Here is a 15,723-nt window from a genome sequence, read left to right as displayed (position 1 = left end):
TATATCATCAAGGTCCAGTCCTTTGCACTGGATGGGTTCCATGACCGTCTTTTGAAAGTTTATAACAAGCCTGTTGACCTCCCTAAAGCTCTTGAAGATATTGGAGATAGCATGGACGTTCTCCTTAATCGGCGCAACAAAGATTGTTACGTCGTGCCGTATAGCGGTGTCCGGAATTGCCCACCCTGACCACCGAAGTCATGAAGGAGGCCATACTCGGTTGCCAGACGAAGCACCTGCTGTAGGGGTTTGATGCCAAGGATGAAGAGGAGTGGAGAGCGCGGGTCTCCCTACCGGAGGCCACGACCATGCCTAATGGGGTCCCCGGGTATGCCATTCAGTAGGACCCGAGAAGTGGAAGTCGAGAGGAGGGCGGCAACCAATCGCGGAACCTCGGGGGAACTCCTCGCTTTTGGAGGAGATCGAAGATGCAGTCCCATTGCACGGTGTGAAACGCCTTCTTGATGTCAAGCTTGAGGAGCGGAGACGGCTTCCGCCGCCGGTGGAGCGAACGTGCAAAGTTCCTAATAAACATGAAGTTATCCTGCATGCTTATAGATTTTATGAAGGCACACTGCACATTCGAGACCAGATTATGTGTGTGTTAGACCACCCATGTGTATAATGCTTAGTATGGCACCACATCGTACGCGTGGCTGTTGGCAGCCAGTATAATTTTGAGACTAAGTATATGATTTTGCTTGATACGGATGGCGTGCATCAATGGATGCCAAGCCCCGGTCTTGTTTCGTTTCAGATATTGTTTGCTTCCTTATACTCTAATAAGTTTACAGATCGATTTGTTGTTCAGTGAACCGAATGGTTCCAGCTTTTCCATTAGCGGCCTTCGTGCTTCTGATAAACAACAGCAAGATTATACAAAAGGAGTGCATGATCGAGACATGGTAAAATTGGTAAGCCTTGGTGACAAAGTTTGTTATAGTTCCTTTGATGAAATTATTCAGATGTTTTTGAACCTATCATCCATTATTATAACATTATACAAACAAGAGCCAAACAAGTCACCATGTTCGTCCACATACACTAAATTTTGTCCTCCATCAATTCTATGGTAGCTCCTAACTATTATTGTACAGATCTATCGCGAAGGAGTTGCACAATAAATAAGACTAGCATAGAATATGATACTTATCGAGTGCAGCGATTCGGTACCCAGGCTCATCTCCATCCGGCCAGAAAAATATCACAAATAATTGAAAAAAATTCAAAAAAATCCAATTTTTTGCATGGTAGAACACTTGATGCGTGAGGTCCTCTCTCATTTTCAAATCATTTGAACATGTGAGAAGCTCCCGTCAAAAAAGACAAATTAGGCCAGAACAGTGCATGAACAATGAACTTTGTTATAGACCCTAAATTTGGCTTTTTTGTCGAGAGCTGCTCAGATGTCCAAATGACTGTTGCGGCAGTGGCGCCCTGCATCCCCGGCCACTCCCGACCCAAGCACCCCAACGCCCGCCCCTGCCCTTCCTTCTCGCCGCTCTTTTTGTCGGTGCCTTCCTTTGCCTTCTGTTTGAGGTGGCGGGCTTGCCGTGTCGCCAAGTTGATCCTCGGGGCCTCCGCCTTCTATGGATCCTCCACCTCTGTCGGCTCCGGCAGCTTGTCGATCGGGTCCATGCAGCGGCGTATGCAAAAAGGGCGAATATTGGGGTGGACAGTGCCGACGGTCGGAGCAGAGAAGGTGAAGAAAGTGCGGGGTTTTGGCGCGGAAACAGTGCGGACCGCTCCGAATGCGCGGGTTTTTTATATAAAACATTTTTTCCAACACAAAATAAATAACTTTTTGATAATTTTTAAAGCTTCCAAACTTGGTTTTCACAAAATGTTTCTTTGTAAATTTGTCTTCATAGAATATATTGTTCTTCTGGAGAAGATCTACCCAACCAGTGAAGTAGTTGTGCTGCTTGTAGTAGCACGCATAGCATTTTGGCTCCCAATATCGCATGCTCTAGAATGAACACTAAACTCAAAGTTTATTGCTATTTTTAATATCCGTACCAGCACCTTTTCTTTACCAAGACAAATGTTCTTTTTTTCCTTTTTGTTGCCGGCTATTGCAGGCTGCATGCGACCACACAAAGGTTGGTGTCTGTGCATTTGGCACGACCAGTTGGACGTATCACTCTCGCAAGGCGTTGGAAAATCTATCATCCATCTCCTTTTATCTTTTCGATGATGACAACGACCTGGCAGTTGGTTTTGGTTACCGGTCGAAATTCCAAGATTTACCATGGTTACCGCAAATTTCAGTCCCCCTCGGTAAATGGGCATTTCCAGCAAAAAAATTCGATTTTTTGAATTTTTTGAATTCAAACACTCAATGTATAGTAAAGTGTGGCAGCACCTCACAGCATGCATGTAGACAACGTTCCACTGAGCTAGTAGCTCTTTTATGATAAATATAAGTTCAAGTGCTATCCATATATATTTTGAAATAATTTGAATTCAAAATTCAATTATAAATTTCAGTCGAAATTTGCTTGAAATTTTCTTGAAATTTCGTGGTAACCGTGGTAACCACATTTACCGGTCCCCCTCGGTAAAAATGCCCCGTTTGATAACCAAAACCTTGCTGGCACACGGCATGGTTTGTGGGCACCAGCACGCGCCGCACGGCAGCGCGTTGCATCGCTGGTCCCTCGGCGTTGCAGCGTGCCGCATGGTTTGCAACGCGCTGCCGTGCGGCGCGTGCTGGTGCCCACACGGAACAAATCTTGGTCAACCAGACATCCAACCAACGCTCACGACGGCTCACTGTTTGTTTTCATCTGTGATTTTTCTTTCCTCACTAGTACTAGATGATGACCTACGCGTATCCCACGAATTTCTTGTAGAGTAAAATATTTCAATGAGATTTCATTGTACAAACATGAATGTTTGGTTATTGCATATATTTCATCAAATCATATGTGGCCTCGATTACCAGTTGACAAAGAGTTGGAAAACATGGGCGAGAAGAAAATTTGCTATGGAGCACGCTTGCATGCATCCATGCAATTTATTGCTAAAACTAATTGGGATGATCTGGTAGCCGTAGTGAGGTGACATAGCTGCATGTTCTTTAAAAAATAAGGTAGTACTGTAATGGGGACTATACTATTTCGGCCTCTTTCAATGAATATATGATCAGATGAGGTGTTAAGCATATTAAATAGTCTAGTAACGGGAGTCGCTAATGTATAGGTGCTTAATTTGTTGTTGTACCCCTCATTTAATGATTTAGCTATTACTACCTCGGTCCGGGTTTATTAGTCCCCATTATATTTTGTGCTAAATTTTGACCATAGATTAAACTAACAAAATGTTCGCGCATGTCACCAAACATTATATTTTTGAAAACTATGTTCAAATACGAATCCAATGAGATAATTTTTCTTGACATGCATTAACATTTTATTAGTTAAATCTTTAGTCAAAATTTGGCACAAACTACAAAGAGGACCTATAAACCAGGATGGAGGTAGTACTAAACTCTTCTATGCATTGGAGATTCCTCATGCCTAGGTTCACGTGTGCTTGGCACCAAAGTGCTCTCTCTTCTCCTTAATTACTTTCTCATGTCATTTTTTGCTTATGTGACATGGTTAGCACCTGTACAACATGAAGCACTATTGGTAGAACAAATGGTACACAAATTTCACTCATGTCCTTCCCTAATATAAGGATTAATACTTCGAAAATTCATCTATGCACTCGAGCTCATCTGCTCCGGAGCTACAGTAAAGTCAAGAAAAATACTAGATTTTAAGAAAAATCTGAAAATTTCTTGCATGGAAGATGTTCGAGTGATGTCCGTGCAGGAGTTCATCCTGTTTGGACATCTGAGGAGCTCGTGGAAAAAAAGAGAAAGTCAGTCCGAACAGTGCGTGAACAGTAACCTTACTCACCGAGTTCAATTTTGTCTTTTTTGTCACGCGTTCCTCGAATGTCCAAACTCCACCAAATTTTGCATGAACATCACGCAGATCAGCATCTTGCTTCCAATTTTTTTTTCTATTTTTAGTGATTTTCTGATTTTTCCCGGGATCATCTGAGCCCGGGAGCAGAAACACCGCTCTCTTAATCTCCATCTTACTTATGGAATAAAATTTAGCCGATCTCAAACTGGAGTAGGCAAATATTTTAGCATAAATTTTTTAAAACCAATATTTTAGCATAATTGGACTCAGTTGTTTCCTGTTGTTTTCTTCGCTCACGAACTCCAAAGCCATGGAAACAAGAAGATGCTCCTCATAAAGCCAAAGAAGACCTCCCAAAAGAGACCATCCCACTTCACGGTTCACACTCCAGAAGCTCGACCGCTTCGTGCATATGCTCGCCGCGAAACACTCCAGATCTACGTGCATGCATGCATGCAAAGGTTAGCTAGCCATTCTGCAACTTTCAGCTCTCCACACCTAGGATCGACACGGTGCTGCTCCTGCCTACACGTCGTGTGCTTCACATATTTCTAACCAGCTGAAAAGGCCAATCATAGGTCGATGCACACCACTAGTAGTTAACTAGGAGTGGCTTGCAGCAACTCAAGGGCCAATAATATCATAGGATGTTGCTTTGTCACTCTCCTCTTTTGCGTTGGGATAACATGACTCATCACACACCGCATACAAGTGCTGTTTTTCTTTTTGCTGGGCCATCCCGGTTTGCTGATGAGATGATTAATTAACACCTACTCACCTAGCAGTTTTAGGCTGCACTTTTTTATTTCTTATAATCTGGACTTTTTTATTTTTGTGGTAAGACGATTTTTTTTCCTATTTAATTGTTTTGACGTGCCGGTTATGTGCATTCGTGTTATGAAGTGGTCAGGGACTCGCTCGGTGTGATGGTATCACTTCGATATATCGATTGGATGAAAATGTCCTTTGTTTCTTTTCGAAACAGAAGCAATTTTTGACAGAAAAAAAAATATGGTTATAGTTAGTAGCCTTTCTATATATGGATGATGGATCCAATAAAAAGAACTAACTTGATGGGGAGAATCTGTTTATTGAACAGTTTGACTCACTTCAATTGGTCCAAGCTGGATTAGTTTATTTTGCATGGGTGGACTGGGATTGGACGGCTAGGATCGCACTCGCAAGTGGAATTCTCCATCTTCCTATTCGACACGTCCAACTCCGATTTGTCTCCCTCTTCTTCTTCCTCCACTTAAGCGGCTCCACCACCGTCCTCGAATTGGACATGTGGGCAACTCCTATATCGTTGTGTTACCTTCACCTAGGGCATGCCCGTGCTGGTGCCATTGCCCCGCCGCTCTGACTCCAATAATGTCGTGTTGTCGTCGGCCCGACTCAATCTTTGAAGCTTGTCTCTGCTCACCAATGCCATCCCACATCATTTTTGGCCGCAGCTCGAACCTCATCTCGCCTTTGCCCAGCTCCATTGTCGTATCTGTTTGTAACGGTCTTGTCGCGAAGAAGAGGAGATTGTCGGGAAGATAACTCTTTTCCCTATTGAGAAATAGCTACCGCACGCTGTTTTGAGGGTCCAGGATGACACTAGCGTTCTGTGATCCTAGCACACAATGAAAATGTCACCGTGGAAACTTTTCACGTTTTCTAGCCCTTTTTGTGATAGTGTTATAGGAATATTGTGAAACACGTAGTTTCGCATTTTCCGGCCGTTTTCATATGACAAATATGATAATTCTGTTTACATGTACCCAATCCATATAATTTCTTATATATTGTTGATTAAAGTTGCGCATTAACAAGCCAGGTTGCTGGGAAGAAATTCCTTATTATTACTTCCCTTTCCTCTTTTGAAAGAAATCGAGTTCGCCAAGTGCGCTGCATTTTATTTATTTCAAAAAGTATCAAATGTGCTAGAATATGAATGCTTTTGATAAAGGGCGATGTATATTCTAGCCGCAGCCTGGTGGCATGCTTTGCTAGTTGGCAGATTCTCCTGTCCCTTTTCAACTGCAGAGGATCTGAGTAGCTGATAGCCTGATAAGTAGGAACATTCATAGAAGCAACTAACAAACAGGGTGCAAGTGCAGGGTGCGAAAAGTGTGAAGAAACAATGATAAAGCCAAGGGAATGTTGGGATTAAAAAGGTAAAAAGGTGGGATGCACAAAAGGTGACAGAGGAAAGGAATTACTCCCTCCACAAAGAAATATAAGAGTGTTAAGTTAGATCATTAGAGGTCTAAACGCTCTTATAATTCCTGAGATTCGGTTCAATTTGAGTCGCTTTCATAGGTCTCTGGATCGGCATGCATGGAGTGATCCTCGTCTCCGTGCCCCTTTTCACGCTTTGGAACAAATTGAGAGAATAGTGCTTGATTTTTGCTTTGGTATTTTGTGGCACTATTCATATGGATTTGTCATTTTTATTTCTTAACATGTATCTTCAATTTGGATTAAATTTCTTAGATATTGTAGAAAATGTCGTGTGAACATTGAATTATTTTCAGAAACTTTTAAAATATTTAAAAAAAATTCTACATCATGGATCACAGAGCATTTTAGCTCCGAGATGAACGTGAGCTCGGGTTCATCCAGGAGCACGTGAGCTCGGGTTCATCTTTGAGTACACCGTACGAGCACGTCCTTTTTTTCTCGTGAAAGAGCCTTTTCCATTAGTTTTTCCTTTTGTTGCCGGCTATTGCCGGCTGAATGTGACCAAACAATATTTGGCATGAATCACTCGTTTCATTCCGCCTCCTCTTGCTAAAAAACATTTTGTTTTTCTATGATAATAATGACCTAACACGTGGGTTTGATTTGGACATGGATGCAATGCAATGCAACGCCTGCTGGTGCCCATGGGCTTGGCCACGGGACAAGTCTTGGTCAACCAGACACCCAACCAACACTATAAGTGAATTAACCACGACTCGCCGTGGTACGTGTACAGTACTCAAAAGCAACTATAAGTGAATCAACCAATCAATTCCATTATTCAAACTATAAGTGATTTTCTTGTGCGGGAATTTAATGATTAATGTGATTTCAGCTAAATTATGAATGAAAAAAATGAACTACATCAAAAGCAACTATGTTTATATGTAGACATGGTATATACTTGCCTCATGTGCGAACATATCATGTCTGGTTTGCATGAGGCTGAATAATAGGGTTAATGGATGCCTACATGGCACACTTAGTAAAGTGGAAGACTGCATATTGAGAGAATTAGAGATTGTGAAGATCAACTATTTAGGTATGTCGAATTTCATTAAAAATATATTACTTCCGCGATTCCTATATGTTAGGTGTATAATTTTCAGCGCGGTGACCAATGCACATAATTTTACACAATTTAGGATGAAATTAACCTTGGCTAAATTATTGATTAGCAGCAAGTAAATCATTTTAGGCTTAGAAAGGAAGAGATACACGCAATCAGGGAAGAGATACTTCCCTTTTCTTCTCTATAATGAGAGATACATGCAATCGGGAGAGATATTCTTTCCTTTTTCTATAGGGCTAATGTCGGAATTAAAAGAAATACACCTTACATTGTGAAATTTTATCAAAAAACAAATACACCTTATATAAAGGAACGGAGGGAGTATTGATTTTCCAACAAAAACATTGTGCCTCATGATACCTGTGTATGATTTTTTTTTCCTGAAAAAAGCCTTTGATCTATTAACAATGTGTATCGACGGCACACAAAGATCTCCTTAAGTACAAAAATATATAACCTAGTCCATGAACAATCTAGCAACGACTACAAGCATTGGGGCAAGCCAAGGACACTGTCATCATGGTCCTTCCCTCACGAAAACCGCGCAAACCATGTTGTAATAAGTCGTCATCCTAAGGCCCAAAGGACCAGCGTACGAAAACAGCGATAGTCGTCAACGATGAGAAGCATAAATCGAAAGGTCCATACATCCAGAAAGACCAACGAAAACAAGGGCTACCCGAATCAAGATGGGTCAACTAAAGACAAAAGCCGACTAGATTCAAGCAGATCCATCGAAGACCAACACCAACCAGATCTAAGAGGATCAAACGAGGGCACATTATTTAACCCTGGGATGCCGCCATTTCGTCACCCCGACCAAGAAACTAAAACTACCAAAAGCAAGGACGAGTGCCCCCTTGTGGGCGGGGGGTGGGGTCTGCTAGACATCCAGGTCCAATAGGACTGCTGGAGACGGGACGGAACAACGTCGATGCCGGTGAGGGGGCTGAAAACGTATTATTCCCACAATCACGTGTGGAGGGAGATGTGAACAATTCGCTTGGTTTCCCTTAGACATGTGCTTCTATTTCACATTGCATTTTTGTTTGATTTTAACCTAAATAAAATAAGAATATACAGAATAATGCTTGTGCTTTGATTGCACATGTATTATATTGTGAAGTAGATGCATTGTGTGCCCAGTTAAGGCAAAAAATTGCAGTGAAAAGTGAGTCGCTCTGCACGGTCTTTAGTGAACCCACGAATTCACAAATCTTGAAATTCATAGGCAAGGGATAGCCTGTCTTATATATTTGTGGCAATTTTTTCATGCTATATCCCCTTTTCAGAAGAAAAAAAACTGAGGACCAATGCATCATATCTTTTCAACATTTATTATAGGCTTGATATCTTATCTTATCTTGTACTATTAATGTTGAAAGGAGCCTTTTATTTCTTAAGTGTACCCTGTTAATCTTATTCCGCATCAATCAATTAAAGCGAATGTGACATAATCAGCCATGTGACTATGGTATAAACACGAATACATTTTTCCGCCCAAAAATTGTTAGACTTGCTCTTGATTCGTACTATTCCATGACGTTTCTTGCAAAAATCAGCCTATAGAAAAACGTACAAGTATGTCACCACGATTTCATAGCTGCAAACATAGCATAGCATCACAAAAGAAAAGGGTAAAGGTATCCCGCCGCCAATTTTTTAGTATAAATGTTAGTATGTTTTACCTACGGCGTCGGATTTTTAAGCTTGGCAAATTGAACGTTTATGATGGCAAATTACGCTGTCCATAGCATTTGTCACACTTGCTAAATCAAATTGCCATCCTCACGATAGGATAAGTTGCCATCTCAGGAGTTCGATTTGACATGTTCGAAAATCTAATGCTCAATTTGCAGTGGAATGTTTCTACTAAATTGACTACTCCTTTTTTGAACACTTGCCAACAAGAATTTTGAATGGCAACTTTGGACATAATTTTGTAATCCTACTTCAAAAAACCAAAGTCAAAGTGGTAGTAAATGTTTGCAGTAGCGGCGGTTTCCTTGTTTTCTTCGCTCACGAAATCCAAAGACAAAGGAGGCCATAAAAGCCAAGGGAAACCAAAAGAGACCATCCCACTTCACACTCCGGAAGCTCGGCCGCCTCCTCTCCTGTATGCTCGCCGCCGGCGATGCCCAGCCCGCTGAAGCGCCCCTCCCTCGGCCGCCTGCTCGCCGCCCTCCGGTCGCCGCCCCGCGTCCCGGTCCAGACCGGCTTCCCCACCGCCCTTGCCGACCTCGTCGTCAAGAACCATGCCCGCCTCAGGAAGCCCCGCAAGCCGCGCCGCCCCACCACCGCCCTGGCGCTGCCTCCGTCTCCGGCGGAGACACCGGTGGACGTAGCGGAGATTCCTTCGCTGCCGTCATCGCCCGGGCCTCTGTCGCCGGTGGTCGTGGAGGGCTCCTCGGCCCCGGTGGCGCGGCGGCTGGACGCGCCCAAAGGCGCCGCCTTCTTCCGGCCCCGCCCGGAGCTCCTCGCGCTCGGCGGGGCCGTGGCGCTCGCGCTCCTCGCCGTGTTGAGCGAGGGGGCCGTCGCGGCCTTCACCATCGCCTCGCTGGCGCTGCTCTGGATGGAGTCGGCCTCCCGCCGGCGCCGGCGCTCCTCGCGCCCGGCGGAGCTGCCCGATTCGCGCGGCCCCGCCGCCGTGTCGCCGATTCGGGAGGTGGAAGAAGCGCCCGGCTGCTCCGATTCCGACAAGAGGAGCGAGGGCCCCTCCGAGAGGCGCGAGCTCGTCTCCGGCGGTGAAGATCCGGCCAGCCCGAAGAGCAAAGCGAGGAGGTCGCTGAGGAAGATGATCTCCAAGACGCTGCAGAAGAAGCCCAAGGCGAAGGACGCCTCGGCCTCTAGCGAGGGCGGCGCGGAGGCAGTTAGAACCGAGGCCTTTGTAATTCCAGCCCCTTCCTTGGCCGAGCAGACGCCGTCGGAAGCAAGCACAGAGTCTTCGCCGGTGTCGGTGGAGACGGAAAGGCGAGGCCTCGCCGCCGGGAAGCTCCCGGCGACGGCGCTTGCCGTGCTCTGCGTGGCCTTCTTCGGCCGGCGCCGTGCAGCAAATTTAGGCTAGGCCTAGGCAGGCAGTGACCGGCTGAGTGAGAGAGTTCCGATCAATCCCCTCGAAACCGGGGGAGATGAGTGATCATCCGTCCGTTTGTAAAAAATGTGAGACAGAAGCAGAAGAAGAAATCCATACATGTTGATTTCAGTTTTCAACTGTGAACTTGTTTTCTCCCTGGATAGATCAGATGTCCTGGTTCCTGAATGCTGTTGGCACGTCATGTCTGAATTTCTTTCCTGTGTGCAGTGCAGCATGTTGAACAGCTCTTCCCTGACAGCAGCGATCAGTTGGCAAGTAAAAAATCCAAACCGTTAGCGTGTGACCACAGTTGGCAAGTCAGACGCGACGGTGTCGATCAGTCGATGGTGATGATTCAACAACTTGTTGGGTTGAAAAGGAGGATCCCTTGTGATTCTGAGTACAAGTATGCAGATCATGGCTCTCAGTGGTTGGGTTTCAGACATCTCGTCTGCAATATCGTGATGGAACTACCAAACAGCTTTCCTGGAAACACCAAGCTGCAATGTGGGCGCAAGTTTCCGTGGTGGGAACACCAACCACACCACACCACGACACACAGACAGAGATCGATCAGGTTCAGATTCAGGTTCTTGGTGAGAAAATACCGTCGTCATGTTCTTGATACCAACTGATAAACAATCAGCGTGCTGTGGTTACGTGTTCTTCAGTGTAGCATCGATCCTATGGATTCTGATTGTTAGACGATCATGTCTGTCAGTGGTTGAGTTCTCTTTTTGGGCGAATATCAGATATTTCGTCTGCAAGATGGTGATCAACTCTGAACTGAAACCAGCTTTCCTGGAAACTGCATGCTGCATCTTGAAGCCGCACAAATGTATGCACTTTGCATACTTTTTGTCGTCGCCATCAACAAATCATCTTATCCTCCTGTACAATAAGGTGATATCACCACACTTATCTTGGCGATGTCATGTCCGTACGTAAGATGATTGCTGAGCTAAAAGATAAGACATGTTTCCCTGTTAACAAGATGTCAGCTTTTATTCGCATGTTTTTCTTGCCTACTTAATGTTAAGCATTACGTAAAACTAGAGACATGTCAGCATTTGTTGTCGCCGTCAGTACAGTAGGAGATAACGTTATTGATGGTTAGCGGTTGCGAAAAACGATTATTGAATTTCTGAGTATTGTGTTTGATCATGCCTATCAGTGATTTGGCTTTCGGGTATTTTTCCTTTGCAAGGTCATGAACTCATACAAATTGCAGTGCAACAATGTCATTTGTTTTGTCTTTTCATATGGATGGGCATGAGGCTGAAATGTTTGTGAAGATCTGACATCCCGAATTAGGTACCAATCAAAGCCGAACACTATTACAAAGCCAGTCATCAATCACTGATCGGCCCAAAACTACCATCACTCACTAGCCGGTGACCCGTCAATGGTTTTTCGTCACTGATGACTACCTCATCACTAACTAGCCAAATGACTTGTGAGTAATGGCTAGTCATCACTAATCGGCGGGCCGGTCGCTGATGAATATCGAAGGAGCGGCAAAGAAAGGTCACCATCGACCATCCGTGTCACTATGGTCGGTCAATGATGAATATTCACATAACACATACACATGTAATGCTCATTGCACATACACATTGATGTTCACAACATACATAAATTCATTGCCCATACACAATATTGCATACATCAAAGTCGAAACGTCTCCATTTGCGATGTGCCATGCCTTTTGCAATGTCAACCCTTGGGCGCAAACTCTTCCCTTCGGAGCAAAGTCATCGTCCACACACCTCGTGGCACTACATCTCTGCTTAGAAAGAAGAGTGGTCCGGTCAGCTCGGCCATCAGACCAGGAACATACAGCACTCGAGTCCCTCATTGGCTCTATCCTCTAAATTATCCAATTCATACCCAAGGTGATGTGTTCACCGAGGGAAGTTTTTTGTACTTACTTCCAGGTTGAACTTTTTGTGCAGTGCGACTAAAAGTAACATTCACTATTTTGATATTTCAGTAACACTACACACAACACTTTTTTTCAAAAAAAAAGTGTCTAGTAGTCTGTGACTGTCGGCTGCGTATACTTTTTTTTCAAAAGAATGCCAACGAGTCAAGGGGGTTCTGCAGCCAATCTCTTCCGGTATATCTGAATGTACTTTCTTTCTGGAGGAAGATCCCTCAGAGCAAACCTTAGGGCTTTGCTCTTTGTGCACTAAATGGCAACGGATCATCTCATGGCATTTATATCTTTCCTTGATGGGAATCCTATAACATTTATGCCCAAACGCAAGGATAATCATACCCACTAGCATTTGTTGACGCTTTGGTGGAGGAAAAAACATAGGAATATGGGATTTTTTTTCCTTTGGTGACACTATCCATCTGTCTAGTCCATCAAAGGAATGAAGCAAAGCAAAATGGAAGAGCATCTAAGAACTCGGTTTTCAAAGAAAAAGAAACACAGGAATTTGGGGGCTACTATGTATCGCTTTTAGCGAGACGTAGGGAAGCCTTGCATGGGGAGCGCCAGATGGGCCGGCCGAGGCGCACGGGAGGCCACGGCTTCGTTTATTTTCTTTTTCACATTTTTATCATGTTTTTTCTTTTCTTTAAACTTTCTTTTATACCTACAAATATTCTAAATAAATATATTTGAAAAATCACTTTATATTGAATGTTTGAAAAAATACATTAACCAAGCATTTTTTTAAATGTGTATAGAGAAAATGTTTCGCATGTATATGTAAAATGTATACAAAAATTATACAATATGTGTGAAAAAAGTTGATCATGTGTTTACAAAATGTTAATCAACATTTGGTAAAATTTAAACAATTATTTAAAAAATGTTAAACAAACATTTGAAAAATGTTAAATGTGTATAGAAAACATGTTGACCATGAATTCAAAATTTTCATCTTGTACTATATTTGAAAAAAATTACACTTATATTTGAAAAATGCTAATCAAGCATTTGACAAATGTCAAAAATGTGTAGAGTAAAATGTTGACCATGTATTAAAACATGTTAAACATGTATTAGACAAATGTTCTTGGTGTATACAAGAAATGTAGAATGAAAGACAAAAGAAAAGTAAAATAAAAACCAAGAATGAAATAAATAAAAATGAATAATAACAAAAAATGGTGAAACCAAAAAAAAAGAAACAAAGAAAACCAAACTAAAAAAAGAAAAGAAAAGAATAGTAAAAACCAAGAAATAAACAGAGAAAAACGAAGGAAAAGAAAAAGTACATGAAAGAAACTAATAAAACCGGTGAAGAAACAAAGAAAAACCGAGAAAACTAGGGAAGAAACAGAAAAAAGGGAAATCCAAAAAATCAAAAAACCCTGGCGAATGAAACCCAGCAAACGAAGCAAGCAAACTTGATCGAAACCAGCGAATAAGAAAAAAATAGGCCAGCCAAGTAGTTGCAGGTGGGGGATAAAACCTTCAATGAGACGTATGTTAGTCTTGCTATAAGCGAAATATAACATCTGCGAACAAATTTTACAGGTGCATCAGACCTCCTTTTCGGCTTGGGCTAGGCTTGTTAGTATGAGAAGGGCATCTCATATGTTGTCAACAAGCCCAACAAACTATCACCAGCCCAGCCCCAACCCAACCCAGCACTCTGGTTAGAAGGAGAAGTGAAGAAAAAACATTAGAAATATGAAATCTTGTTTTGTGGCACTATCTATCCATTTGGTTTGAAAGGAATAAAGCAAAGGAAATTTTCTGTAATATTTTATAATGCTCTCGAAAGACAAAAAACGCTGGAGCATCTATACCTCGCTTGTTGCGAGGCGAACATGATGCTTCCCTACAGCGGGTGAGTCCCAAGTTCCTGCTCGCCTAGTGCTCACCTGAACCAGCGTATAGCGCAAGGTACACACATTTGTTTCCATCTTATTATTACTTTTTTTTCTATCATCAAAAAATATATTTTCTAAGAATTTAGTTTTTATATTCATTTTTCATGCAATTCAAAAAAGTGTCCACACAGTCTTAGAAAATTGTTCATGGAATTCAAAGTAGTGCCCATGCAATTTTAAAGACTAGTATTGAAATTTTTGAAAATGTTTCACACATTAGGATTTTTTTTCATGCAAATAGAAATTGTTTACACATTTTGGTAAAATGTGTGTGCCATTGCAAATATATTGGTACCATTTAACAGAAATATTCAGACGTTTAAAAAATGGTAGTTGACATTTAATAAAAGTGTTCATGAAAATATAGGAGTGCACTGACACAACTTTTTAAAAATTGTTCATGACATGTAAAATGTCCGTTCACTAAAACTTGGTTGATTAAAAAAATCATGACCTTAAAAAGGAAAAGGAGAAATAGAAAAAACAACAAAATTGGAAACGTAACATAGAAAAACAAAAAAGAACCAGCAGAAAGTTTGATGATTGTGGACTGGAGGGATAGAAGGTTTTTAAAACCGGAGCTAATTGGACCGACATGTGTCGGGGCGTCTTGTGGGCGGTCTTGCGGTAAATGAGATCTAGCCCCTTGCGGAGTTCATTTTCTTCTAAATACATCCGTCCTCCTTTTCAAAGTTGGGTTAGGATTGTTAGCTTGGGCTACCAAACGAGGAATGCCATGTCACCAAGCCGAACAACAACAACAGTCGAACACCAAGGCCTATCAAAGTGGATAGACCACCATGACAACGGGATTGACCTGCGAAACCCCTAGAGCCCAGGTAACGGTTTAAAAAAGACAAATACTAGCAGCAGACCAGCACACTAGCAGGAGAAACCAGACGTTTGAGACCGGTTTAAGACGCATAGGTGGGTTGTTGTTTATGACATGTCAGTGACCGCTTCGTCCATCTGAGCATTTGAGGCCAGTTTAAGGCACCCGACTGTGGATGTAGTTAGGATTGTTTGGGATTGCCATGTCATCAAGCCGAACATCAAGGCCTATCTAAGAGTTCAACAGCCCAGGCCAGCCCAGCCACCCCAGCGGACCACCACACCATGACTAGCAAAACGCCCGTGCGTTGCTACGAGCTATCCACAATATGTGTAACATTCGGATTCAACACAAAAAAAACATCCAATGATGCACCTTCCTTTTTCCTGTGGGAACCTCTCATTTCTGACCGGTTTCCTGCCGTACCGGGACATTTCTCAAAAAAAACATCTTGCTGGAGTCATCTCCTTTAAAAGTAGATGGCGCCCACCTCATCTTCGTCGTGCATTGCAATAAGGATGAAAATTTTCATGTTTACAATATAATAAAGTGGGTTAAACCAACACATACTATTAGAACAAAACAACAAATAACTACAGAGATCATTCTCAAAGGTCCATTCAACTTTGCAAATGCAAATTGACATTAGAGGAGAGTGGCAACGTAAATGTATTTCTAGTCACCAATAAGCTCCACCTCCATCCCACATATGCTAGAAGGGATAATTGTGATTATTCTCTTC

General features: G+C 42.7%; 1 protein-coding gene across 1 annotated transcript; it reads left to right on the top strand.

Annotated features, from left to right (window-relative positions):
* The first annotated feature begins 9,179 nt into the window (after positions 1-9,179).
* Positions 9,180-10,431, top strand: LOC119305037. Its single transcript, XM_037581669.1, has one exon. It carries the CDS (start codon positions 9,356-9,358, stop codon positions 10,283-10,285), a length of 930 nt encoding a protein of 309 aa, XP_037437566.1. The 5' UTR covers positions 9,180-9,355; the 3' UTR covers positions 10,286-10,431.
* Positions 10,432-15,723: the final 5,292 nt, after the last annotated feature.

This window comes from Triticum dicoccoides, chromosome 5B, assembly GCF_002162155.2.
Source record: "Triticum dicoccoides isolate Atlit2015 ecotype Zavitan chromosome 5B, WEW_v2.0, whole genome shotgun sequence".
In the NCBI taxonomy this organism is placed as follows: Eukaryota; Viridiplantae; Streptophyta; class Magnoliopsida; order Poales; family Poaceae; genus Triticum; species Triticum dicoccoides.
This window is presented reverse-complemented; position numbering and strand designations above follow the sequence as displayed.

Bases quoted from the DNA above. Each gene is read 5' to 3' on its own strand.
- LOC119305037 (XM_037581669.1), top strand. From the start codon at position 9,356: ATGCCCAGCCCGCTGAAGCGCCCCTCCCTCGGCCGCCTGCTCGCCGCC.